At 35.9% G+C, this 27,985-nt stretch overlaps 3 protein-coding genes across 6 annotated transcripts; all 3 read right to left on the bottom strand.

The window, feature by feature from the left end:
* Positions 1-667: 667 nt before the first annotated feature.
* On the bottom strand, positions 668-6,128 carry LOC122294475 (heterogeneous nuclear ribonucleoprotein Q-like). 2 transcript variants are annotated; one of them, XM_043103243.1, is made up of 12 exons: positions 5,643-6,128; positions 4,228-4,808; positions 4,049-4,138; positions 3,692-3,931; positions 2,918-3,139; positions 2,519-2,810; positions 2,110-2,432; positions 1,878-1,987; positions 1,671-1,774; positions 1,495-1,571; positions 1,301-1,400; positions 668-1,112 (listed from the first exon to the last, which is right to left on the bottom strand). In XM_043103243.1, exons 1-11 carry the CDS (start codon positions 5,881-5,883, stop codon positions 1,302-1,304), a joined length of 2,379 nt encoding a protein of 792 aa, XP_042959177.1. In that variant the 5' UTR covers positions 5,884-6,128; the 3' UTR covers positions 668-1,112; position 1,301. The 2 variants fall into 2 exon arrangements, with proteins under 2 accessions (XP_042959177.1, XP_042959176.1); XM_043103242.1 differs by having other exon boundaries at positions 4,228-4,811; positions 5,643-6,127.
* A 1,196-nt stretch (positions 6,129-7,324) lies between these two features.
* Positions 7,325-18,961, bottom strand: LOC122294244 (2-dehydro-3-deoxyphosphooctonate aldolase). 3 transcript variants are annotated; one of them, XM_043102831.1, is made up of 15 exons: positions 18,488-18,961; positions 18,217-18,260; positions 18,007-18,104; positions 13,791-13,887; positions 13,097-13,162; positions 12,111-12,170; positions 11,903-11,977; positions 11,710-11,794; positions 11,387-11,445; positions 10,570-10,614; positions 9,887-9,985; positions 9,478-9,525; positions 9,274-9,321; positions 8,348-8,425; positions 7,325-7,579 (listed from the first exon to the last, which is right to left on the bottom strand). In XM_043102831.1, the coding sequence occupies exons 2-14, from the start codon at positions 18,250-18,252 to the stop codon at positions 8,369-8,371; spliced, it is 873 nt and encodes a 290-aa protein (XP_042958765.1). In that variant the 5' UTR covers positions 18,253-18,260; positions 18,488-18,961; the 3' UTR covers positions 7,325-7,579; positions 8,348-8,368. The 3 variants fall into 3 exon arrangements, with proteins under 3 accessions (XP_042958765.1, XP_042958764.1, XP_042958766.1); XM_043102830.1 differs by having other exon boundaries at positions 7,325-7,558; positions 18,488-18,960; XM_043102832.1 differs by lacking the exon at positions 18,488-18,961 and adding an exon at positions 18,374-18,482 and having other exon boundaries at positions 7,325-7,558.
* Positions 18,962-19,951: 990 nt separating this feature from the next.
* On the bottom strand, positions 19,952-22,810 carry LOC122294241 (uncharacterized protein At1g28695-like). The gene is made up of 3 exons (XM_043102827.1): positions 22,507-22,810; positions 21,985-22,383; positions 19,952-20,616 (listed from the first exon to the last, which is right to left on the bottom strand). Exons 1-3 carry the CDS (start codon positions 22,618-22,620, stop codon positions 20,086-20,088), a joined length of 1,044 nt encoding a protein of 347 aa, XP_042958761.1. The 5' UTR covers positions 22,621-22,810; the 3' UTR covers positions 19,952-20,085.
* Positions 22,811-27,985: the final 5,175 nt, after the last annotated feature.

The raw sequence follows: 27,985 nt of genomic DNA, 5'->3' as shown, positions 1-27,985 counted from the left end.
ATCGAAGTGCATAGTAATCAAATCCCCAAGTTTACTCCGTCAGTGAAGTAGCATTACTAGTCTATTATGATCCAGATATCATACTGCCAATTCTGGATTGTTAAAATTCTGGAATGATGGGAATCACAATAAATCAAGTTCTCCATCCTTAACTTCTCCATTAATTATAAACTCAAAAATTCAAGTTTCCAATGAATCCCTCACTCAGTTAAGTATTATCATTAAGACATACCAATCAGGCAAAAGACAAGTCCATTAACAAGAGCAGGTCAGTTGATATTTCTGAAACAAAAATATATACACTCCATTAATTAGCATCCATTTAAGCTTGTCTTCTACATTTCATTGGTTATAGTCTACTCAATCAGTCGGGAAGTAGCACTCCCAGTCCATATCATTCCCAGTCCATACAGTTCCCGGTCCACAAAAAGGGGCCAAAACAAACTGATCGATAAGTATGTAGCAATCATGTCAATTTTTGACATAGCACCAAAGCTTATAAGCCAACCATAGAAAATCAAGGCCAACAATTCTATGACCTCATTCCCGTACTTCATGGCTATTCCAAACAAGCTCAATAATTATACTACCTTGAAGAAGTAGCTGGTTAACTCACTTTCATATTCAATTAAGTTTGTATCGGTTGAAAAGAGCAAGTGATCCAAAATAACCAAAATGTCTAGTAGGAGCCAAAACTTCTCCAATCAATTCAAGCACGATGATTTCCAAAAATTCCTTAACCAATTACAGAAATCTCAATCTCATCATATTTCTGTCCAGAAGAACAGATGATGCAGCATATCTCCACATTTGTCCATCAAATGCAGTCTACACAGAAAATAAAATGTGATTCATACATATAGCAGCTAAGCACTTCTTGTATTCCTTTCTGAATAATTTAAGACTTCCTTACAGCATAAAATTCCAACTTAGAAACTAGCACGCCAGTAGATTTCTAAGATGGCTTGAACCAACAGAGTCTCTTTGTTCTGTAAAAGATTGTCACAACATGAGGGCTCTTAGGCTTGTCAACAATCACTCCACTGTAAGCATCACAATGCATAAGCTTCATTTAGTTCACATCCTAGAGCAGCATCTTTTTCATGACAGATCTGTTCCATAGACAAATTCACTAGTGACCACACTGCTCTAAGTTTTACCAGCTCACCTCTTCCAATATCAAAAAGATGCCATGCTTCCGGGAAAAAGTCGGTTTCCAATAAAACGGTACTTGGGCACATAAACTATCTAATTCCTCATGTGCTTTGCCAAAGGAAATAACAACAGTATAGAAACTTACCTCAATAATATGAGCCAGAACCACCAGTTCCCCCCATGTAACTGCTACTGCCCCCCACACCACGACCAGAGTACATTGATGAGTAAGAGCTACCACCAACCTATGATACGGACCAGAAATATAATAAATACACAGAATGGAAAAAGATTTAATAGTCAACACTGACATTCAGTTGGAGAAGGTTAGAAGCATACATCACTTCCACGGGACACATAATCACCACCATAGCTCGATGAGTAAGCTCCACCAACGTCATTGCCACTGAAAGAGCCTGGGAAAACATACAAATTTGGAGAATAGGATTACTACAACGAATGCACAATAATTACAATGGTGAACGCTAAATCAGGCTACTACCAACTTAACACACCTCCTCCATAACTCGAGCCTTGACGATTGCTATAAAGCCCATGTGAATCCTGACTAGAAGCAGAAGTTCTGCCACTGCCATATCCTAGATTAGATCTTCCAAGCCTGCAAACATAACACCGTAAAGTGGGTTAACACGGCAACACATCGGTTAGAAAAAGGGGACAAGAAGTAAGAATCATTTTCAATCCAAAAAACAACAGCATACCTATCACCATAAGCATCTCCATATTGAGAAGCACTGGCCCCATATTCATAGTCCAAGCGAGCCCTAGATTGGCGGACTCCCGAATCAGCATAACGTGGGGGCACGTCGTCCTAGAATTTTAAATTCGTGTATCAAATATATATAAAAAATTGCTCAAATATGAAAGTGGTAAAAATTAATATGATATTAAAATTTAGCATCATAACAAGACTATATAGTCAAAAATACTAACCAGTGCAGCATATGGACGCTTTGACCCAGAAATGGAGTCATAATCACGGGCACGTCCCTCATGGTAACTTGGAGGAGGAGGAGCTCTTTCAAACCTTTGGCCATAGCCATCATCCACATAAGCTCTCCTTGCAGCAGGGCGTGATGTAGTTCTAGGAAGATCAGAGTAACCAGGACCACGCACAGTGTAGTCATCTCTATATGATTGGTGTCTCTCTGGGATGGCCCTAGGACCATAATATGCAGCAGCTCTGCTCCTTGGAGGAGGAAGCTCATCACGCCGACTATATTCCCTCCTCAAGTTACTTTTCGGGTATGAAGGAACTGTCCAGAAAGCGCAAATCAATATATTTATTCATACATGCAAAAGTGGAGGCCTGCAGTCCCGAGATTCAAGAAATTAACCATACCAGGTGCTCTCCTGTCATAGGGCCTAACTGGAGGAGCCATGGGCCTGCCTCTTGTTGGCATGGACAGAACATGGCGTCTATCTCTTAAACCACTAGGTCTTTTCATGCTGGCTGGTGGGACACGACTTCCAAATCTTCTTACTCCATGTACAGGCAGAGTATGTAGTGATGGACGAATCCAAGAACTCCTCGCAACTCTTCCAGCCCCACGACTTGATCGGAAATCTCCACGACCAACATGCTTTCCTCTGCCTCTCTGAAGTGGTCTTGACAATCTGGCCCTAACTTTAGCCTGAAATGTGATCATAACTATCATACAAGCCATGCACAACTGATGCCAGCAGGAATATTATTGAGAAATACTGAATATATCCAAAGCTCTTAAGAACTAATACTAACCTTGCTGTCTCCTTCACCCAACTCCTGATTGTTAATGCTTTTAGCACATGTCACTGCAGCCTCATGAGTGGAAAATGTGACAAAGCCAAAGTCCCTTCGCTTGGCAGATGGCATATTACGGGCGAGCTCAATCTTTTCAATCTCTCCGTGTTTCCTAAGAACCTCTCGAACACGCTCTTCATCCCATGAAGCAGGCAGACCATCCACAAATACAGTTTTAACCTGTATCTTAAATTAGGTTATAAAAAATTCCAAATATATTTGCTAAGCATATTCAATTAAAGGGTATAACAACACCATGCAATTCCTATACCTATTAAACTATTTAGAACTCTCAAAGAATCTCTACCCAACCAAACAAAAAAAAAGAGCAGAATACCAAAGGCTATAATCTTTTTTGACAGGTAATCAAAGATTTTATTAAAAATCTCAAAAGACATCCCCAAATTACATATACCAAGGCTAGATTTAACAAATACTAGAAAACCCAAAAAGGTCCTCAAAATGCAAGTTTAGAGAACTTCAAACAACTTTGTCCAAAAGATACTGTACATACTAAAAAATAGATTCCGTGACGATTGAATAGATTGATGCCAATATCCAAACTCCATTTCAAGAATTATAAGTTCCAATTACCCAAGCCACAATGTTACTAGCATCCCTAAAAGCTTAACACGGTACATCCATGATTAACAACAAAATCTTAAATACAGCCAATCCACAGGAGCTGCAATCACCCTAACAGAATGCAGAAAGTTCGACCCAAATGATTACCTGTGCCATAATTTCATCACCAGGGTCAATGAAGGAATCTGCAAAAGAAACCTTTGCAGGCCTATCAACTCCAAACACCACATCTCTCTTCTGAAGATGCTTAAAGGCATCCATCGCATCTGAATGAGACGAAAATTCCAAAAAAGCAAACCCTCGATTCATTCCCTCATTGTTACTATCTTCAACCAATGTCAAATCCTCAACATTCTCGACCCCATAATGTTTCAACTTCTCTTTCAACTGTAACCAAAATTTATAATCAAACAGTCAGGCATGTAGCAACTCTTCTTTTTCTTTTTTCTTTTTTCTTTTTTTATAAGAAAGCGTTTAGCAACTCCTGCTAAAGAATATACTTACGGCTTCTTTTGTCCATGTCTTGCATATGTTACCCACGAAAAGGGTGTCACTGTCTTGACTTGGACTAACACCACACTGTTTCCCATTAATCTGGAATTGCAATCATTAACATAAATACAATTTACAAGGAGAAGACATAAGTTCCTATTTCAAACTACAAGAAGATTTGAAAAAATTACCATCGGGTGTTTGAGCTCAGTAACAGCTCGTTTTGCTTGCTCCACAGTTGCAAAACGCAAGAATGCAAAACCCTTATTCTTCTTAGTCTGAGGATTCATCATCAGCCTGACTTCAGTAACCTCACCAATTACAGCAAAAACTTTCCTAAGATCCTCCTCAGTTGCATCCTTGTCCAAGCCACCAACAAACACTTCAAACTCTTTACGTTTGCGTCTCTCTTTCACAACTTCATGGTGCTCCTCTTCGTCTGCATCAACCAGTGTAGCATGCTCTTGCTCCTCGCCAGCATGCTCACCATCCTCTTCGCCTGTAAGTTCTTCATGAACATCTTCCTCCTCAACCATATCACCCTCTTCTTCTCCTTCTCCTTCTTCTTCTTCTTCTTCTTCTTCTTCACCAACATCCTCCTCATGTTCTTCATCCCCGTCATCTCCCACCTCCTGAACATCCTCTTGTTCTATTCCCTTCTCATCATAATCAACCCCACCATATTCTTCAGGTTCATATTCAGGGTCATTATCCTCCAGTTCCAACCGTTCATCTTTTTCATAATCATCTACAGACTCCTTCACCTCCTCTTCTACTGTCATGAAATAAGGGGTATCCAGCCCGGTCAAATAGGCAAGAAAAATAAGTGCAAGGAAACTCATAATGCAAAAATAACATAACCCACAAAGATTGCTCATCCTACATGGTATTTATTTGATTATACCGACTGTTATCCTAGGCCCCCACAAGAACAAGAATCTCAAGAACAAGGAAAATAATAGCACGTGATCTCTTCGTAGTCACTAATTGCTGATCAAACACACTATGCCACATGAGTAAATGCACCATCAGGATTAAAATATTATATTAAAAAAAAAAAAAAAAAAAAAAAAACAGCTCCTTACCAAGAAAATTGATAAAACAACACAAGCTCCAACTGAACCATTCTCCTTGAGAGCCTTTCTGCTCTATCATTCTCTCTTTCGTAAATTAACCAAGTTTTACCTTATTGTTAAAAGTTTCAAAAGGGTTATAGACAACCGAGAAATTTAAAACGTTAAATTTACACCAAAAAAATTCGAGATGCAACCAATTGCCCACCCTCCCAATTCATCTATTCAAAAATACTATCACAACTTTATCGAGGCCAAAAAACTTTAAAAAAAAAAAAAAAAGCATACGTAAAATCCAGACATAAAGTTACAGAAATTTCTCTTACCAAGACACTTTTTTAATAAAAAAACTACACACAAACAGGGAAAACGAGTATTGAATCTGGACCAATTTTTTTTTTTATTCTATAACCCCATAGAGAAACGCAAATTCTGTGAACAAGTCCAGCAAGTCCACCGGACACACGAAAGGAATGCATAATAATTGTAATACAAATTTCCATATCCAATTCGATGGCACAAAAGAAACTTACTTTTCATGGGACCCGACCCGTTCTCTTCCGGTTCCGGCTCCCGTTCGAGATCCAGCACAAGTGGCTTTTCCACGATCTTGACTTCCTCCACGACCGGAGTCGGGACATCCTCGACCTTCACCGACTCTTCTACCGGGGCCTCCGGCAGCTGAGTCTGGGCCTTCGAAGTCCCTCTACTAGCTCTCGGCGTTCTCTTCTGCCCCGCCGAAGCCGCGCCCCTCTTCGCCACACGTGGAGGCATTGTTTCACGATTAAGAAGAATATAAATGAGACTTTTGAAACCCTAATAGAGCTGGGTGAGAAGTCGAGGAAACCTAAATATTGAACAGACTACGAATAGAAATAAGACGAAAGACACAGCTGATCCCTAAATTGAAAGTCGAAATGGGAACCCTACGAGAGAGACATGCGACCCTAACAAATGGGAAAGCCTAGAAAAGTAAGATAAAGGTCGGGTTGTATTGAATGCTTCACTCGGTGTACAAGGATACGCTGTGAGCGCCTATTCAATATCTTCACTCGAATTTATTGACAGTAACGCTGTTCAATATTATTATTATTATTATTATTATTATGGTAAGTAAAACACTACCAATTCGATTTTTTTTTTTTTTAACTTAATTGTTAAAGAAGTATATTTTAATAAATTTCTAATTTTTTTTATTTTTTTAAAAAAATTTATCATTCGATAAAGAGAATCCTATGCAGGTGTAGCATTACCTTTATAGTAATTTCCTCCCACTGTTTATAAACGTGATACCAAAATTTTGAACACCATACCGAAAATTATATCGGTTAAGATATTAAAACGAATTATTTTAATACCGTATTATTTCATGTACCATTTAAGAATAGTCAATATATAAATAAATTATATATATTAATATATAGATATAAATTATATTCAAAAATAATAGTTTATATATTGATAAATTATATATAAATACATATATATAAATTATAAATAGCCTTATCTAAATTAGGAGTAAAAAAATAAGCTTGCAATTTGAAAAAATGAAAAAAAAAAAGTCAAAGTCGAAATACTGGCCAGTACATGCTGAAATATAGGTCGTTACAACCGGTACCTTCTAGTATTTGGAGCAGTATGAAACAGGTATAATACCTGTATTGGACCAATAGCCAGTATAGAAAATACCGACCATACCAACCGGTACGGTATAGTATTTAAAATACTAAGTTATACTCTCTATTAGAAATAGAGCTTTGCTACTCATCATTTCTGCACACTATACATTTTTAATTTTTTAATTTTATTTTGTTCTTCTTAAACTAATTGAATTATTATACTTATTATCCATATATCACATATTTGATAAAAGAAAAAAATAAAATAAAAAATATGAATTGTAATGTGTGAAGATGATGAATAAAATTTGTCATCAGAAAAATGATAGACATACAATTATTTTTATAATATTTTATATAATTATATTTTAAAAAAATAAATTAAGAGTATTGATGATAACATCACCTCATCGTATGGGATAAAAGTAAAATAATTTTATTCCATTTTGTATAAAAAATGTCGCATGTAGCATTATTCAAAGTCGATGATTTCGAGATTTTAATTTTAATATTCTCTAACAAATCAAATCTTATTATATCAATAATTAACTAAAAGGTATGCTTTGTACACCGGTTTCTATGTACAAAAACTGATATGGTAAACCTGCAGGCTGCAATTCAAATAAAATAATAATTTTGTTCATGTTTAGACGATTCAACCACAACTGAATTATTGTGGGGGGGAATAATTCATAAATATACTGTCAAAAAATGTTTTCAAATTCAATAATTTATCTGAGTCAAGCTACAGCCCTATCACCACTAAACGCAATTAAATCCATTTATCTGTCAGCTTCTTTTAACTTTGAATCCGGTCTGCATCCTTCAAACTGCAAACAAAGCAGAGCAGCCTAAAAAAAACAGATATCATAACTGGGTAAATTGCAGAATTTCAGGGATAGCATCAGATACCAAAGAATTGCAGTACACAGCATATGTTTTATGTAACCCCTTCATGTTGGCAAGAGTGGGACTATTATGTTACAAGATTGTGTGGGTCTTGTAAACAGACATGCAATAATGTTAATAATTCCAGTCATATAATCAATGTCTTAAACAGACCCCCTCAGGTTCCTACATCTTCCCTTCAGCAAAAAGCAAAATGAGAGTCATCGGGTCACCAGCTACTTCTATGGATTTCAGTGGTTGCATGATCTTGATAAAGGAATTAATAAATTAAAACCAAATAAATTAGTTTTTTTTTTTTAAATAGTCTGTGTTTTGACATCATTATTTAAAAAAAAAAAAAGTTTTACTTGAGCCAAGAAAAGCCTAAGAAGGTGAAGAACTTGAAACCATATAAGAAACACTGAAAGTGAAAGCAAGACAAATTCTGACATAGGGAAGGCAACGAAACTCCAGTAATAATCCATTTATTCTAGGTCACACTCTTTATAGTCTTGGAACCCTCCAAATCTTGAACCGAGATTCATTGGTTTGACTTAGAATAATTTTTTAGCATCTTAAGTATTATATATGTGTGTGTGTATATATATATATATTGAATGGTATATCTTAAGTATTATATCAGACAAAACAATCATAATTCTAGCAAACAGGAAAAACCAAAGAACCAACAACAACAAAAAAGGGAAAGAAAAAAGGTTGTGTGTACTCACCGAGAGAAGCTTTTAGTCTTTCTAATCATGAAATGGCGTCAGATCAATGTTAAAGTGCTGCTTCCCCTTGCTTACCCTCTACAAGACGTGAAAAGAGGAAAACATATAGTCAATATTGAGCTTTTGGTGAGTGGAGGGGCATTGTTAAATTAATCCCAGCTAAAAGATTCTGAAAGATACTTGTATAAAAAGGAACTCCTAAAGAAAATGAAAATTGTGTATCTGCTATTTGGACAACCGCGACAGATTGCATTATTTAATTTGATCTCACATACAAAACCAATTAAGCATGTTTTTGTCATTCAGTAACAACGAAAATAAGTTTATGGTTAAATGAAACAGCTATTTCTAGAATTTCATGAGATGAAACTTATTTTACCGTAATATTGGCTCCAATTTTCGTAGTGCCACCCAGCCAGTTATGATAACAACTGACTCGTGTATTTTAGTTAAGTATTCCAATGTCATGCGAAAGAGGATGGTGGCAAACGTGAAATTTCAGTGTTATATGGTTCCATTCCTTGAGTCCCTAGAGACTAGTTACAATATAGGTATTTGGGCATCTACTGATGATCAAATCTACCCAATATAACACATAAGTATTCTATACTACAGAAGATATAAGAACTCTGCACTATCTAAGACCATAAAGTAAGAGGGTAACATCATAAGCTGAATAGTCTAATCTATGAGCAAATGCATTTAAAGATCTGGTCAGCCCATATAACAATGACAACTGCAGCAGTACCAAGATTTCAACAACCACATGCACACGACATGACTCAGATCTCATGCTTCCCATGTACATGCATTACTCAAGAACAGAGTTCTTCTCCAATAAACACAAAATTATAAGAATTATCACTCATCACGAGTATGGCAACAGACTTGTCAAAAAAACTCAATGAGCATGTCAACAGACTTACAGCGATTGCCACAAGCTCTTCCAGAAGTTCCTCCAAATGACGCAGAGGCTATTTACAAAAACAGCCAAATACCAACCAGTTCAGAGCTTCAATAAAACTCTTCTCGATAAAATAATAATAAAAAAAATCTCTACATACAGCAGAAACCTCAAAAGGAGTAATGTCTCATAGAATCCGTGAAGGTGTGATATAGATAAAACTCACCCATTGAGTGGGACCATCACATGGCGCATTCAAGGGATCATCATGCACCTAAGCACCCATAGAAGTTCTTAGAAAATAATTATAACAACAATAACTGCAGCAACAACGATAACAATTACAATGCAATAATAACAATGGCAATAATAACAGCAGCAAAAAAATGACAATGCCATACTTCTAAAAGCTAAGGCTGTTCATAATTCATATTGCACTCATGTGACTAAGTATTCTTGATAGACTAGACAAAAGAGAATATTTACTGAAGACAGTTCCTGATTTCTGGTATACTTGAAGAAACAGTGTTGACATGCGCAGGAGGTACTGCCTGTAACTTGATTACTAACACTCAAACATTCTAGTTTCACATGGACAGAAATCAGCATAATCAGATTTCAGCAGATTCCCATACCTCCATGAAAATTCCATCCACTCCAACAGCAACCGCTGTCCTTGCAATACATGGTATCAGTTCACGAAGACCTCCACTGGCAACGCCTCCACCATCAAGCTATACGAGAAAACAGATGTTTAACCCCTTGATATGGGAAAAAAAGGAAAAGCAAAAGCAAGTTTAGGAGATGACGTCCTCCTGTAATTTTTTTATGGCACTAAAACAGGGGAAAATCTTTTCACATAAGAACAGCATAGAAACATGGCAATGAAAAGCATGACACAATTCATGATTGGGCACAATTCATGCCATCAAGAAGATATTGGTTTCATATGAAAGACTTGAATTGAAGAGGACGATACCCTACACCCTGAGCCTGTAAGCTTAACAGAGGATCAAATGCTTTTTTTTCTTGTTCTTTTTGTTTTTCTTTTAAGAGAAGTCATGGGTCTAAAATGTTAATTGAACATTGACCATCAAACACAAATACCTAAAATATTCATTTTCTCTTGCAAGTATCCCTATTACAACATAAAACCAGTATATTATATTCTAAATGTCCATATTCTTTTCCATAAATGATTGCCCACCCTAGGCATATATGAAACTGATGCCATTCATGATTTCTCTTTCAAGATGAATAACGAGGTTCTCTACATAATTCACAGAGAAGTAGCTGCCCAAATCAAGATTATCCACACCTTTTTCCCAGCAGGCTGTTGCAATGAGTGTGTGACATCAGCTACCTGTAGTGGAACACATAATCAGATTGGAAGGTATTCCATACAAGAGTTTTGCTACATACAAGCATAGTCGCGCACTAATTTGTGTACCAATACTGATTTATTCATACTTAAAATTTAAATTAACACTGTTTTCAATAAAATCTAATTTTTGACCAATCACATCACATTGGTGCACAGATTAGTGCACAATTGTGCTTGCAACTATACTTTTCCTCCATACAATATTACACACGCACATACATATATTGGCAGCATAGAGCAAATATCACTGAGCATGCCAATAAAAAAACAAGGATTATATCAAAGGAATAGATCTTTGAAAGCATGTGCAAACAAAAGATCATTTTAAACAATCACTTAAATGTCAAAATTTTTTGTGCAGCATCAGGTGAAAGCAGCTATTGTTCCTACATTTTAAAAAAGATATGCATTCATATTACGATAGTCTTCCTAACAGTTCCATCTAGTCTTTTTAGAAACATTTTCGTTGACACGGAATGTAAGATGTAAAAATCAGAGTTACTGAAAATATTACAAGCCATCAAAGAATATGCATGTGCACATGCAATGCTATCTTTTGATCTGATGTGGTTATTCCTATCAAAAAAAGATAGACATTTCTGTTTAGTTTTCCAGTTGAAAAGTCAATGCAAAACTAACATGGAGATGGATTGTATGTAAGAAAGAAAATGGCCTGAATCTTCACCATACAGTTCATTTTTTTCAAAAGTGTGGCCTATGTAGAACCTTGAAGGTACTAAGTGTGACTTACAACAGGACAATTGGCCTCTCTTATCCATTCTAAATTGCGAGGATCAACAATTAAATCGTCTGCAAAACAACAACCAGGTATATGATCAAACTGGCAAGTAAAATTTCAGGAATGCATCAATGACTTGAATCCAAACTCCAATGACAAGCACCATTCATAACCTTATGAAGTATAGAGCAGTGTTAAATTATCAAATGTTTTGGAAGAAAATAAAGGACCCAAAACAAATTATATTAGCTTCCAATTAAGCATTTATTGCAGAGGGACTGCAACTAGCACAAGCAAATATTCTATACATTTGAAGCCAAAACCAGAAAACTTACTATAACCAAACATAGTTCCTCTTTCACAAACCATCACATTTGGATTTCCAGCCAATCTAATCTTCTCAGCAGAATTTATCATGACCTGCAAAATATGAAAAATGTACAAATTAGAACAGTACCATATTGAAGCATAAAGGATTTATGCATGTCAACAGAGGTTCTGATTTTTCAGGTTGATAAAAATACTCACAGAAGGAGCACAGAACTGGCCTTTCTTAATATTAACAATTTTTCCAGTCTTCGCGGCTGCAACTAGAAGATCTGTCTGTCATTATAAGAGGTAATAAATTAGGAACATTTTTTCATGTTTTGGATTAGAAGAGGTCACATGTCCACTAAACTAGAAAGTTTTTCTGATCATGGATGGACACCAAATGTTCATCTGAAAAAATGTTAACCTGACGACATAAGAAAGCTGGAATCTGAATAATATCTGCAACTCTGCCAACTGGTTCACACTGGCAAAAGATAAAAACCTTATTAAATTGGGTCCTTGACATTGTGAACAACACCAGTTCCAAACTTTGCCTGTTATTTATATTGGCAGTAGCTTTTCTTAAGAAATATAGATGTCAACAATTCATGCAACCATGCAAGAAGGCTTTAAGTTACTGTATTTAGTTTGATTTTAAAATTTATCAACGTAGAGCTTTCATTTGTGGCAATAACAAGCAACTTTCAAATGAGTAAGATCTACATGGTTTCAAAGGTTATATTATTAAGTGTCTCAGGGACACAGCATTTCCTGTAGAGGGCCAGATCTGGAATTTCATGATTTTAGTCTTGCAAGGACTATTTCCTCAATTGTATTGATCTAGAATACTGTAGAATTTCTAATGGTGGATATTGCACAAGTTCAAAATCAAGATTTCCTACTATTGAAGTACAATACAACATTGGTCACAGCTCTTTTTTTCCTCATTTTACACAAATAGATGCATAGACTTAGTCATACAGGTATACAAGCACAAATGCTCCTGAGGTACACAACTAATCAAGTGAAGTTTTCACATCAATGCATTTCCTTGTCAACATAAATCACAATTTTTTATTTTTTATTTTTTTGGCCCTCCTCTTTCCCCTGTTCAATTCACAGAGACTTCATCTTACGTGAAGAAACATGCAATTCACTCTTATCATACCCAAAAAGTCATAAGATGGCTTATCATTTGCTTAGGAAAGATCATGAAATACATATAAACACCTCATCGTGAGCAGCAAATAATTAGGATGAATTTGGATATTATGCCAAATTATTATCCAATATTGATTGAATAAGAGTATACATCCAGTCAACAAATATGGCTGCTGCCATATGTAACGAGATATCAAGGTAGAAATAAAACAGAAGGAACAAGGCTACCACAAGAAAACAAAAGCTTGCCTGGATAGCTTCGTGGACATCAGTCACTATAGGAATGTCATACGCTAGTTTTACCTTCTCAAGTATCTGCAGATAAAGAGTAGAAATAAAAAGAATTTTAATCCTGGAATTTTACTGGGTTTTCAATATTAAATCTCAGTGTAATTAATCCATGTACAGAAAAAAGATAATGTTCTTCCTTTTTACTCAAGAAAAATACTATTCTAGATATGCAATCATCGTTCCTATGCAACCTTTTATTAGAAACAATTTTTTATATGAGTACTGTATCATAAATAAACATAGAAAGACAGCAAGACGCATGAAAATGCATCCAATCACCCAGTACTTTGTTTGAAACTCAAATTAGAGCCTATATTTAATTTCTTAATTTCATATCCAATGTTCACGGCTATCTAATGTATATTGTAATGCCAATAGTGATCTGCGCAATGTGTACTTTAAACTAATACAAGTGACACAGACATCTCAACCATAATTTTTATCGGTGGTGAACTCCTCTCTCTGTTACCATATAAACTTTGTTGTCCTAACATTTGGGAAGTAACATCCAAAATTTCAAACTTCATTCCTACAACTTCAAATTTATACAGATATTGCCTTCCATTATGTATGAGACATCTGGCAGTATCAAGAATCAAATCTCAAAAATAACAACACGTGAGAACAAAGTAATAATAACTGAAGCCAAAACCTTCAAGCCTTCAATCATGCCAGGGCCTCGAAATGATTTTGAGGATGTTCTGTTAGCTTTATCAAAGCTTGACTTGAAAACCAGAGGTAGCCCAACTCTACATGGTTCAAAAACAAACTCTGTATCAGAAACTCTACATGTTTAATTAGCAATCAAATTGAATCTCTTTAGCTGAATTTTTTGAATAGAATAGATAAAGAATATAATTTATTTTCCTTTTCCTCGTAGAAAGCTACTAAGAAAAAAAACAAGAGGTACAATTTCAAAGTTCACCTTGTTGGGAATGGACCAAATAAACAAAGGCTAAGTTGAAGTAAATAATAGCGGAAGCAACAAAATAAACAACAAGCACACAAAGAACACCAAGATTTAAGTGGTTCAGCTCAATGTGAGCCTATGTCCACTGTCGGGGTCGGTTTCAACAAATTCACTATGAACCAAGATGGAGTACAAGAGTATTGATCACAAAATCCTTAATCCTAAAGCCCCAATACACCCAATGGACTCTTAGAATTGTGTACAAAAGGATTCTCAAAACTCTCTCTAACTTGGCTGCTGAACACCATTCAAAATGAAGAGAAAATGATGTATTTATAGCACAAGGCGCTAATTCAGAACATTCGCTCGAGCGGACGTCGAGCGAAATGTCGAGCGCAAGTTAGGGTTACTTTCTCGCTCGAGCGGACAGTCGAGCGGAGGTCGAGCGGAACTCTCTGGATGAGTTCGCTCGAGCAGAACCTTAGCTCGAGCCACGGTCGAGCCAGAGTCAAGCAACAGTCAAGCCAAGCCCCAAAAAACACATTTTCAGCAGGAAATCAAGCCAAACTCAACAAATTTCCACCTTGGCTTGAATTCCGTCAAGCCTAAACAAAAAACCATTAACCAAGAAATCGATTCCCACCAACAAATCACCAAAGGGGAATCACAAACCCCGACCACAACGTCTATCCTTGAAGAACTCAATTTCCACCCAAAAGTCTTCAATACCATAGACAATTTGACCAAATCACAAGCTTGGTCCTAATGAAGAATCAACCTCTTCACACAAAAGGCAACGCACCACTGAACAGACTGCTTACTTGAACAACGGCTTCTGAATACACACGGAGGCTAACAACAAATATTCTCTGCCAAAGTAAGAATACCTCAAAGTCTGCATGAGCATATCCCAAAGGTGACTAAACTGTCTCCTCTATCTACCAAATGAAACTGTAGACTTGCTCTCACTGTACGCCAATGCCAAAATCAAAATCATACTTAATTTCAATAGCATGATCTAGAGTACCACCTGCACTCTGCTGTGAAGCTCTCCCAGCAACTCCACTTTCTTGCTATAACCATGCTCTCCTTTCCTGTGGAAACAACAACTGAAAAAACAAATTATAAAGAAGAGAAGGTTCACCCAATAGTAAGTTGTGTCGACCGCTTCACCCAAATCTGTAGACAAGCTTGGCAAATCCAAAAGCATACTACGGGCTCTCACACAAGAGTCCGACTCATTCCATTCAACTACTCCATTTCTGTGGAGTGGACCCAACTATATGGTATGAACAACGCTCTACCTTCTTGTCTGTAGACACTAGCCTTCACAAATGCTTGAACACATCAAACACATAACAAAACAAGGACAAACAAATCCAGACTATTCTTCAAATGGTCATCAACAAATATGAGTACAAACAGGGCACCACATCACACTAGATGTACCCCCAAAAAATCATAAAGACATAAACTCCAGCAAACCTGATTCAGCACTGCTTTACAAGAATACAATGCAAACAAACAAATCAAATTTTTCTGTCTTCTGATTATACAAAGCAAAAAATTGCCTACTCATAAATGACCATACTCATTCATCCATATGGCACAATCACATGCGCCATAAATGAGTAATACCTGAATCTGGAACATCTGAAGATGCTCCACCAATCACTGTACTGCCCTGAAGAAAATAAAGACCATCTGTCTTTTTCCCTGTCATTACCACCGAAGAGCCCTTGTAGACTCGAATGACTCCACCTCCAGCTGAATACTGGTAACCAAAGGAGTCAAGAATGCCCAAAGATATAAGATTTTTCTTCAAAGATGGAATATGCCGAACGTTAGACAAAGTTCTAACGATTCCATCATACATCTTAATCTCAACTGAACCAATCCCAACAATATCACAAGCCATATCATTTCCAACCAAAACGGAGTCACCGTTGATTGATTCATAGGTAGTGAACCAATCTATCCTGGAACACATATGGAATGTACAAGCTGAATCCATGACCCACTTGTTACCAAAGTGACCACTAGAGCCGCTGACTGCTAGGACAATATCAGAGTTGTTAGACTGTTCAACGCTAACAACATTGGAGAAACTTTTACTTTCCTCCTTCAATCTGGGACACTCATTCTTGTAATGACCAAATCTATGACAGTAGTGACATTTAACATTTTTCTTGTTAAATTTAGAGCTACTACTGGAACTACTCCCACCATAATCCGAACCTCTTCCATTAGATCTACCACCAGAGGAATATTTCACAAACAAACCATTGGCTTGATTGTTCGTGCCTTGTACACACAATTTTGTTCTCAACTCCTTAGAGTTCAAAGCAGATTTTACATCTACCAAGGAGATGGTATCTCTACCATACAACATCAAGTTCACAAAACTTTCAAATGATACCGGCAACGAACACAACAAAATTAATGCTTGATCCTCATCATCAAGCTTAATATCAATATTCCTTAGATCCATAATAGTTTTATTAAATTCATCTAAGTGTTCAGAAATAGGAATACCTTCCTTCATTTTGAGGGTGTATAACCGTTGCTTCAAATACAAACGGTTGGTGAGCGACTTTTTCATATACAAGCTCTCAAGCTTGGACCAAAGACCGAAAGCGGTCTCCTCATCGGCAACCTCCCTCAAAACTCCATCCGATAGTGACAACAAAATGACACTATGTGCCTTCTCATCTTCTTCTCTTGATGATGCAGGAGAATCCTCGGATACCTTCCCTTCCAAAACTTTTGACAAGCCTTGTTGTCGTAACAAAGCCTTCATCTTGATGCGCCATAAGCTAAAGCTGTTTTGACCGTCAAATTTCTCCACTTCAAACTTTGCCATAGATATTCCTCAAGATTTTGCAAAGAATTTGATGCTCTGATACCAGTTTGTTGGGAATGGACCAAATAAATAAAGGCTAAGTTGAAGTAAATAATAGCGGAAGCAACAAAATAAACAACAAGCACACAAAGAACACCAAGATTTAAGTGGTTCAGCTCAATGTGAGCCTACGTCCACTGTCGGGGTCAGTTTCAACAAATTCACTATGAACCAAGATGGAGTACAAGAGTATTGATCACAAAATCCTTAATCCTAAAGCCCCAATACACCCAATGGACTCTTAGGATTGTGTACAAAAGGATTCTCAAAACTCTCTCTAACTTGGCTGCTGAACACCATTCAAAATGAAGAGAAAATGATGTATTTATAGCACAAGGCGCTAATTCAGAACATTCACTCGAGCGGACGTCGAGCGAAGTGTCGAGCGCACGTTAGGGTTACTTTCTCGCTCGAGCGGACAGTCGAGCGGAGGTCGAGCGGAACTCTCTGGAAGATTTCGCTCGAGCGGACAGTCGAGCGGAGGTCGAGCGGAACTCTCTGGATGAGTTCGCTCGAGCGGACTGTCGAGCGGAGGTCGAGCGGAACTCTCTGGATGAGTTCGCTCGAGCGAACTGTCGAGCGGAGGTCGAGCGGAACTCTCTGGATGAGTTCGCTCGAGCGGACTGTCGAGCGGAACCTTAGCTCGAGCCACGGTCGAGCCAGGGTCAAGCAACAGTCAAGTCAAGCCCCAAAAAACACATTTTCAGCAAGAAATCAAGCCAAACTCAACACACCTTTTTGGATGTAATACAGTTGAACATACAAGCGAGTATCAAAGCCAGTTTGGGTGTTCTTTTTAATATAATTCCATTAATCATTAGCTAAATTAACGAGTGATACAACTTTCGTGTCTGGTTTACCATTTACAAGTAAAAGTCCTATGTGATAGAACTTTTAAAGAAAGATATAATTCTGTATCTCCATAGAACAAAGGAAAAAGTTGTAATTTTTCTCAACCAATTTATTTCTGTATCAGAACAAAACTATTCCATTCATTCAAATGCATTACTTTCCCACTGCAGACTACAGATAAGATCAGAAATAGAGGAAGCATACTTTGATGCAATAGTCTTTATGTGCTTCGCCATTCGTAGAACATGTTCCTCAGATTCAATTACATTGGGACCCGCTAATAAGAAAAATGGCTCCGCTGTCTGTTAAGATTTGCAAAATCAAATAAAGTATGAGGATTTCGTCTTACATTAAAATGACCCAACACACGTCCTTTTCATGAGATAGCCGGTCAAAGAAGCTAACAATACAAACCTTGAGCTGATTAAATAGCACTGCGGATGAATCCATATCCTCCACTATGCCAAGATACAAGGGAAGCAAGAATTCAGAATAAAATAAAGAAAAACCAGAGAGAAACTTCAATGAAGCGAATCATCGTAACCATTCCTGCATTTTCTTAGCAACCAACCAGAGTGTAAAGCGAAAAAGAAAATTCGGTGATTTTTGTCTATCAGAGTGAACACGATCTAAGAGCTTTTTTGCGGCGCAAATCTGAAGAATAGAAGATAATATCGGTCCATACCTGATTGATCCGATGTGCGAGCGAAGAGACAGAGAGGGCGAGAGAGAAGACAGATCTCACTGGAGTTACAGACTGAGCGGTCCAAGTGGAGTAAAATTTTCCTTCCGTACGTGTAAACGGAACGACAGAGTTTCACCAAAAACGAAATGACAATATTGCCCTTGCGTTCTCTCTCTCTCTCTCTCTCTAAGCAGTGCAGTGCGTGATCAGGCTATAACGGTTACTATCCAAAGTAACCACCATCCATGGTGCTGTGTTGTTTTCCATGCGCTTGGCCCTGAATTTCCCAGCCAGCCCCCAACATTCAACCGTAGTGCATTCTCTTTTGTTGCGAGTTTTCCCTCCGGCCAATCAATTATGAATGTTCCGCTCCTCTCTCAGTTATTTCTCAATACACCGTCGTGCCCGTTTCTTCCGGCGAGTAATTTCATCGATTTCCAAGGACGCCGAGCATAGAGGACGCGAACGGGGAACCAACGCTGTTTACTGATTCTGTCTTTTATTGCAGAATAAACTTACCTTGTAGACACACTTCACATGTCGTTTATGTAGAATCAGGCCATCATCTGTTGAAATCAAGGACGCTCGTGAATCACGTACAACTACTACCCTTCCATCAATTTCAATTGACTGTGATTCTTAAATTTAAAAAATAATTATATACAATTTTAGAATAATCAACTCTTGTGTATGAGATTTCTTATAAAAATAAATAAATAAATTTTTTCTTATAAATCTTAAATTTATCTTTTTTTTTTTTAAAGAATTGGGGTGAGCTTGTTTACCTAGAACTATACGAATAATTTTTCTAAATTTTATCATTTCTAATAATATTAGCAGGCGTGAGAAGACAACAACAAAGAGAGATAGGATTTTTGAATCCGATTTGAAGAGGGGGCAGCGATCAGAGAGAATTGAAACAAATAGAACAAAAGATTTTAGTTTAATTTAACCCTAAAAACTAAAACAACAGGTAAGTTTTTTAAATAAATCCGGATAGCAAGTTTTAAACCCCGTACTCCGGTTATATAACCCGTACTCGGATCGGATAGCTTCGGGTTTTGCAGCACGGGTTCCACCCTAGATGAATAGTCCAAATTTTAAGGAATAATTGACTTATAGAGTCATTTAAAAAATGTACCACATCATTATATTGTAACTATACTCTTTATCTTAGATCATGGATTGACGTAACAAATATGAAATAGCTTTATATATTTATAACTTAAATAACAATAGTGTAAAATGTTTCACATAACGCTAAGAATGATAAACTTTTAACACATTGAACTCTATTTATATATATTTGCTCTTATCGAGACTTAATACAATAAACAACTTGTGATTTACAAATCGTTGCGTCAACACACTACTTATTGTGAAATGATCAAAATACGAACATGCAAATGGAAAAAAATAGAAAAAAACAAATACTATTATAATGATTTAAACAAATGAGTCTTATTTACTTTTGAAAAATTTTTTTATTTTTTTTTAAATGATTATACAATATTTATATACTCACGAGTGGAACTATTACTTACCATATATAAAGATTATCAAGTCCCTTTAAAATGATTTTTAATGGCTACTAAGTCTTATTTATAAGTACGTACTCTCCAAGAATTCCAACATCCAAAGTGACCCGACCACACCAAGTTTGCTGTCACATTGGCCAGCCTTTTATAGGAACTAATCTTCTTGAATCGTTTCCAATCACGAAGGACAACCTTCAAGTCCTTAACCTTGGCATTGATGCTCCGACAACAGTTGGCATGGACGGTCGTCACTGCCCTGAAATCCTTGCTATTCTGGCAAAACCCACTAAAATAAAGGGTGTCCAGGAACCTTACACTGAGGTTTAGTTCTCTGATTATGCCACCAGCTTGCATTAGGTTTAGGAGCACATCCTGCTCTTTTTGTCCCGTGGAGTTTTCCTTCATGGTGTACCATTTGTCAAACATTGCGATCGTCTTGTTCCTCGATCGGACATAGTAAAATCCGGTATTGATAAGTTGTTTTTCCGGCAATGGATCGCCGAGAAACACGTCGGTGCTTATTTGGAGATCCTCGCTTTCATTTTTGCTTAGTCTTAAAAATGGGTTCCTTAACCACATTACATCAGTATCCTGTTGCAAAGTATATATATCATTAGCCACAAGGTATTAAAATTTTTTCAAAGTTGAATATTAAGAATATTATATACGACAAAAATAATAATTTTTTATTAAAATAAATTTATTTTTATTATAAATAATTCGTTACAAATAATATTTTTCGTATAGGAAATGAATAATGAATAATTGAAAGAAACAATTTTTTTCTTTTGGACTGAATGCATGCATAATGCCAACCATTCAATTCAACCATTCACACATGATAAATAGGAAAGAAAATAATATTTATAATCATTGAATGCATAAAGATTATGAAATTTTTTTAAAAAAATAAATAAATATAATATTTATATAAAAATAATTTTTTAATAATAAATTTTATTTTTTTTCAAAACAATTACATATTCGCTTATACATTTCATTACTCTAGATAGCATTACAAAAGAAAAACCCCGAATCAAACAACAATGTTGCAATAATTGGTGATCATGATTATCTATCTGTCGGCAACAAAAAATGCTATTAGCTAGGTCATGCTAAACCTCATACATACATACACACACACAATATATATATATTGTGTGTGTATGAATGTATGTCCTTTTTGACTTATGGTCCGGGAATTTAGTGTCCCCACGTTAATACTTTCTATCTTTAGTCGTACATGAATTTCATAACCAGCGAGTCATGTGAGTACTTGTCCTCCTATCGCCATCTTTTCTTCTTTAGCTAAAGTGATACCCCGTAAGGAATGACTCTTTTCTTTTCTTTTTTAGAGTGGCCACATGAATGAGCAATACTTATGCCATTAGTATGTAATGCAGTGCCCTTTATTCCTATAGTATAATCATGTTCATGGAGATTTGCAATGCATGTCCCACACGAGATTATATTTTCTCAAGTATATAGAATACATCATGATTTATGTCATTTTAATAATAAAATTTGATTTATAAGATTTAAAATTTATTTTTTAAATTAAATTATGATATTAAATATTTTACTAAATGTGTTCTATACATCAATTTGAAAATATAACTTTTTACACTAAACTAATAGAGTAATATTATATATCTTATTACCATCTTATTTATGTCGTATTATATATAATATGTCATATTTACGATATTTAATGATAATAAATGGGATATATTTTATTTAGATAAATGCAGATAAGATGATAGTTGCGATGTATAGATTTTCCATTAATGTTTCATGTGAATCAGAGGTCGATGTCCACCGGCATCCAACAGCGACCGCTACTTCCTACTGGCTGGACATTAACTTACTTCGACGACTTCTGGGGCTCTCTCTGGCAGTGATATTTACTGCTTGCCGCACGAAAAACAATAAAGTTAAAGCTAGCAATGTCGCACGTACCGTAAAGATGAAGCTGTAGCCACGCTTGAGAACTTCCAGCAGAAAATGGGTTCTTCTCCACATCATTTTGATGAAATCCTCCGACATGTAAATCTTTTCTCCCCCAAAATCCACACCGTCTGTCTCCAATCTGTAGCAGTTCAACCGTCGAAAAACGCAGCGATCGTAGGCTGTCTGATCTACGGCAACGAGCAAGAGGTGGTTAAGCAGTGATCTAGTGTCCTCCCCAAGCCAAAAGCTTTCGAGGAACAGGTCCAGCATGGTGGTGTCGGCTCCCACGTCTTGCTCCGCGTATGCCTTGTTTACGATGGTGATGATTACTGTTTTGTTCGCCATTGAAGCTTTGGATAGTGCTTCTTCGAGGTCATCTTGATCACGAGGAGCATGAATGTCGGTGGTCTGCGCGAGCGCAGGCATTAGTACAGGAGATTGACTTAATTTCTAAGCAAATTTGAGAAAACCCATGCATGTTTGTGGCCGGAATGAAGAATAAATTAGAAGCGGGAATGAATGTATACTTACTGTGTTTGAGGAATCGTTTGTGATGGAGGAAGACCAAAGAAAGAGATAGAAGACTCCAATGAAGAACATCAAGAGTAGTGCAGGATTTCCAACAGAGTGTTTTGCATAATCCATGTGTCTGCTAGCCTTTGGAAGAATTGATGTTTCTTTTTCCTGTGTATATACTATATAGATTATAGCACAGATCAAGGGTTTTGTCGGTGTAAAAGATGGGCACAGAGGCAGGGAGAGGGAGAGAGAGAGAGAGGTGGGTTAGGTAGAAAACTCATGCAATATGGCCGATTGAGACCAATGGACATTAATTTTCTCATGCCTAATTTTATCACGTGATATACAGAAAATAATTTTTATGAATTTAGAATTGTCGAGTAATAATAAGTATGAATAGATAAATTTTTTACAATTTTTTTGTAAAAAAATAAATTTTATTAATAAAAATTAGTTATTTTTACACTTTATTTATACATTTTTATAATAGTTTATATGAAACTTATCTGTTAAAATTTATATAAATCATTTCACGAATGTAAATTTTGAGTACTTTTTTAAGAAAAAAAAGGGTTCATTATAATCAAGTACTGTACGGATACACATGCCATTGTTTGATTGGTAAAGTTGATATGAAAAGGACAAGGCAAGTCATGCATGTTGTAAATCAGTGAATGAATTACAACATCTTTCTAGCCCCAAGGCCATATTTGGCCACTTAGGCCGGTTGGAGCATGAAAGAGTTTAATCTTATCTTATTATTATAATTTTTTTAAAATTTTATATAAAATATAATAAATAATTTAATTTTTTTAAATTTTAAAATAATAATAATATTAAAAAATAATATTTTAATAATATTTTTTTCAACTTTTATTTATCATCTAAAATTATCTCATTTTATTTTTTAATATGAACTAATCCTTAAACTACATTAGATAGGAGGTAATTTCAAAAAATATGTTAATAATAATAAAAAAATTCAAAAAAAAAAAAAAAAGTAATGATTCAGCCGATTACGAAGAATTGATCATGAAGATCTAGTTGATATGATGTTGAAACTTCAGGGTGGGCTTGATTTTGATATCACAAGAGATCACATCAAAGCTATGACTCTAGTATGTGGTTGAGATCTTCCAATTTATCATCAACATTTCTTAATCTTCTTTTCTTTCTTTTCTTCATGATAAATGTCTAAATGAGCAACCTTTACAAGTATTTCAAGGAAATTTATATTATATCTTTCCATACTAACATTTAACTTTAAGGGTCAAATTGGATGATAGTTTGAGTGGCTTTGAGTATTTTTCCAAGTAAGACTATCCAGTTGAAACTCCAAGCCCTCTTTTAGGACATTATCTACAATAGAATGGGCAATGTCAGAATTGGTGAAAAACCCAAGAGTCATGGAAAAGGCACAAGCCGAAGTACGAAGAGTCCTTGAGGGAAGGAGTATTAACGAGACAGACGTTCAGAAACTAGATTACTTGAGAGCAGTTGTCAAAGAAACTCTGCGGTTACACCCTCCAGGTGCCTTAATCCCAAGATAATCAAGAGAAAAGTGTGAAATCAATGCATATGAGATACCTAGCAACAAAGAAGTGCTCATTAATATATGGCCGGCCTATTGGAAGAGATCCCAAATACTGGATTGATGCTAATTACTTTCGTCCAAAGCGGTTCTACGACTCCAGTGTTGATTTTAAAGGGACCAACTTTGAATACATTCCATTTGGAAGTGGTAGGAGGATCTGCCCAGGCATGTCATTTGCTCTTGCAAGTGTTGAACTTGCTATTTGTCACTTATTGTATCACTTTAATTGGAAACTCCCTAATGGAATCAAACCAGAAGGGCTTTACATGTCCGAGTCTCCCGGATTAACCCCAAAGAGAAGGAAGGATTTGCACCTTATTGCCACTCCTTGGATTCCTCTTTTTAATAATTGAAGAGATTGAATTTAGATGTATGTACTACCTCTTGGTGCAGAGGATTGCAGTATATATCTGTCTGTAGAAATGTTTGGTGTCAAGAAAAAAAGTAAATCGAAACACTTAATGTAACACAAGAAAATCCTTGTACTAAAAACTGCTATACACGTTGAGAAGTTCATTTCTTTGCATTTTGGTATCATGGGCTTCTCTCAAACATGGGTTAGGCATGCATCTTATTGCAATATAGTTGTAATCACTAAATTCAATCGGATTCAAACAAAGCCTTGTCAAATTTGCAGCTAGTCGATTACTTGAAAAACCAGCTTGTCTAGTTGGGTTAATTTTAAGAGAAAGAAAAATGTTTTAGCAACATAAAGATTTCATAAAATTAGACCCACAAACTGATCACATGGTTTGATGTGATATGTCAGATTGTAAAACTACTTTTATCATAAATTAGATATAACATATTACATAAAGTCACGTCAGTTTGTTAATTTATTTTTGTGAAATCTTATTGTAGCTATAGTAATTCTTTAATAAAAAAAATTGAAAATATCTTAGATTTTCTTGTTCCAAAATTTATGGGTTAAAAATGTATATATGAAAGCCCATTGGTCTGCAGTGCACTTAATTTTAATCAAGGTCAGACCCTAAAAATGAATTGAGTTTTTATATTCTAATTAGAGTATGTTATTTTTTAAAACGTTTTCATTTTTTTTTTAAAAAAATTAAGTGCTAATATTTGTAGGTTTTCCCATGAAAAATATATAAATTCAGATAAGACTCATATGTAAATAATCAAAATTTCCATTGATTTCTGCAGTAATTACCTGTTTGTTAGGGCTTCTAATTCTTAATTACCTTGCAGTTAGGGTCCAAATTAAGGAAGACATCCCCCAACAAGAGAGAGAATTAATGAAGAGTACAGAGTCTGAATATCCTCGGAACACATATATAAATTGATGGTGCTACTATGCCATTTAGCATGTATCGCTGGATGTGTTCCTAGTGCATTTACATTTTTTAATTTTTTTTTTCTTCTTCTTTTAGATATTTTTTAAATATCTTTTAATATTTTTAAAAATTACATCAATTCTCTATAATCACTTCCTTTAACTATTTAGAAAAAAATAAAAAATAAAATAACATACATGAGCAGTTAAATTAAGAAAACAAACTCAAATGACACATTATCATTTTCCTATATAATTCATACATACCTACCATCCTAATAATTGCCCAATTAATATGTACTATTTTTTTCTTATGAGTCTAAAATTTATCTATTTTTTTAAAATGAAATACGTGTGGCTTGCACGTATTGAGACTGCAAATATCATTTCTATATAATGCTCCAATTTCTCTCATTCCCAGTTTTTACTTAACTCTTCATGATCATCCTGTACATGATGTTCATCCTGCTTTTTTTCGGATGATATATATCGTCATCATCAAAATCCAAAGGCCAAATAATCCATATATAGAAAGTTGCCTCCAGGGCCATGGAAGCTGCCTTTTCTAGGAATCTTGCACCAACTGGCTTTCAAGAAACAGCCACATCGTTGCTTGAAAGGCTTGGCTGCTGTCATTTCATCTCCAGAACTCGCCGAAGATGTGCTCAAGACACACGACCCTCCGAACCGCCTTTGGTTGAGATTATAACCTACAGTTCGAATAATATTATCAATGCTCCCTAGGGTGACTAGTGGAGGCAGATGCAAAAGGTTTGTGTAACGGAGCTCTTGAGTTCTAAGCGAGTCCAATCGTTTAGATCAATATATAAGAGATCAAAAAGAGGTCGAGAATCTTAATGATGAATTATTATTGGTTTCCTGGAGGAGGAATCCCAATAATCAATGATCTAACCGAGAAAATCTTCCCCTTGACACATAGAATAACTTCCAGGGCGGCAAACGGGGCCAAGTGTTGATACGAAAAATAATACATATAATTGCAGCTTGCTCAACAATATTGTTAAACTCGCTAGAGGTTTTGACTTGCATGATACATACCCTTTGCTAGGGACAAGGGGTGAGTTGTTGAAAGTGAACATAAGAATGGATGAGATTCTGGAATATTATATACTCAATGAGCATAGGATGAAAAGAAGTGGCACCGGTGCTCCTCCAGTAGGCAAGGATGGTTAGGCCGGTTTTCATGATGATATAGTTGATGTGCTTTTGAACCTTCAAGAGGTGGGTGCTTGAATTCAGTATCACAAGCAAGCACATCAAAGCTATCACCATGGTTCTACTATATATATGTGTGTGTAATTATTTTCCACCAACATTTCTTTATTTGTTATTTTTTCCACAGACAAATAAGCTAAATTTTTTTTGTTGCAAAGTATTTCTACTTGCAAGTTAGCGTAGATTACATGTCTTATACATTGTTGATACGATAGGACTGCAAGCAGAACTCTTCAATTTGATATGATATCATTATGCTATTTCTAAGACTAATCCATTCTCAGGACATTCTCTCGACGGGGAGTGAGACAAGTGATCAGCCACTACAATAGTGTGGACAATGTCAGAACTGATGAAAAACCCAAAAGTGATGGAGAAGGTGCATGCTGAAATGCGAGCAGTCTTTGAGGGTAGGAGGAACATTGATGAGGAAGACATCTAGAAACTATAATATGCGAAACAATTTGTCAAATAATCTCTGCAATTACATCCTCCAGTTGCCTTAATCCCTCGAGAATCAAGGGAAAAAGTTTGAAGTTGGAGGGTATGAGATGCCAACTGGGGAGAGACCCAAAATATGGAATGATGGAATGCTTTGTCCAGAGAGGTTCATGGGTTCTTCTGTGGATTTTAAAGGGACCAACTAATTTGAATTCCTTCCATTTGAGATGTCTGAGTCTGCTAGAATAATCTGTAAGAGAGATAATGATTTGTATGTAATTGCTACTCCTTGAACTTCTCTTTCTTAATTAAAGACACTGAAAAGGTATATATGTATATGCAACATCTATTGTTGCAAGGAATTTTCATATAAATTATGATGTAATGTATTGTGATTGTGGCTGTTGATTTTATCCCACTTGGTGTCATGGGATATGTAGATCAGGGGATTCAAGATCCCTCAACTTCCTCCATAAATCGTGATCCATTTGGAATAAAACATAACTTAAGGATCATGGTGTTGCCAACTAAACAACTCATCACTCACAAGCTCTTAATTAATGAATTAAAATTTCAATATTCATAAAGATTTAACTTTAAACAAAAATAAAATTAAAAAAATAAAAAAGTGAAGGCCAACTACCTTTAGAAAAATTAAAAAAAAAAAAAGGTTGGCCAGAGCGAGTTGTCCGGCTACCACATCTAAGGATGTCCAAACACCCTATTTGTATATATCCAGCCACTTCTAAATAAATCATCTGTATTCACACAAGAATTGCCCACAAAAAGGGAAGGAGTAAAAGTACAAAAGCCTTGCAAGCCTTTTCCAACTAAATGTCTTTAGTGAATATGAGCATATAATTACGTTGATAATTCATTCAAGAAGAGGACGAGTCATGTGTTGTTTTCAGAAATGTAAAAAAAGC

The sequence above is a fragment of the Carya illinoinensis genome, chromosome 14 (genome assembly GCF_018687715.1).
Source record: "Carya illinoinensis cultivar Pawnee chromosome 14, C.illinoinensisPawnee_v1, whole genome shotgun sequence".
NCBI classification, from domain to species: domain Eukaryota; kingdom Viridiplantae; phylum Streptophyta; class Magnoliopsida; order Fagales; family Juglandaceae; genus Carya; species Carya illinoinensis.
Note: the sequence above shows the minus strand (reverse complement) of the source record. Positions and strands in the feature narration are given on the sequence as shown.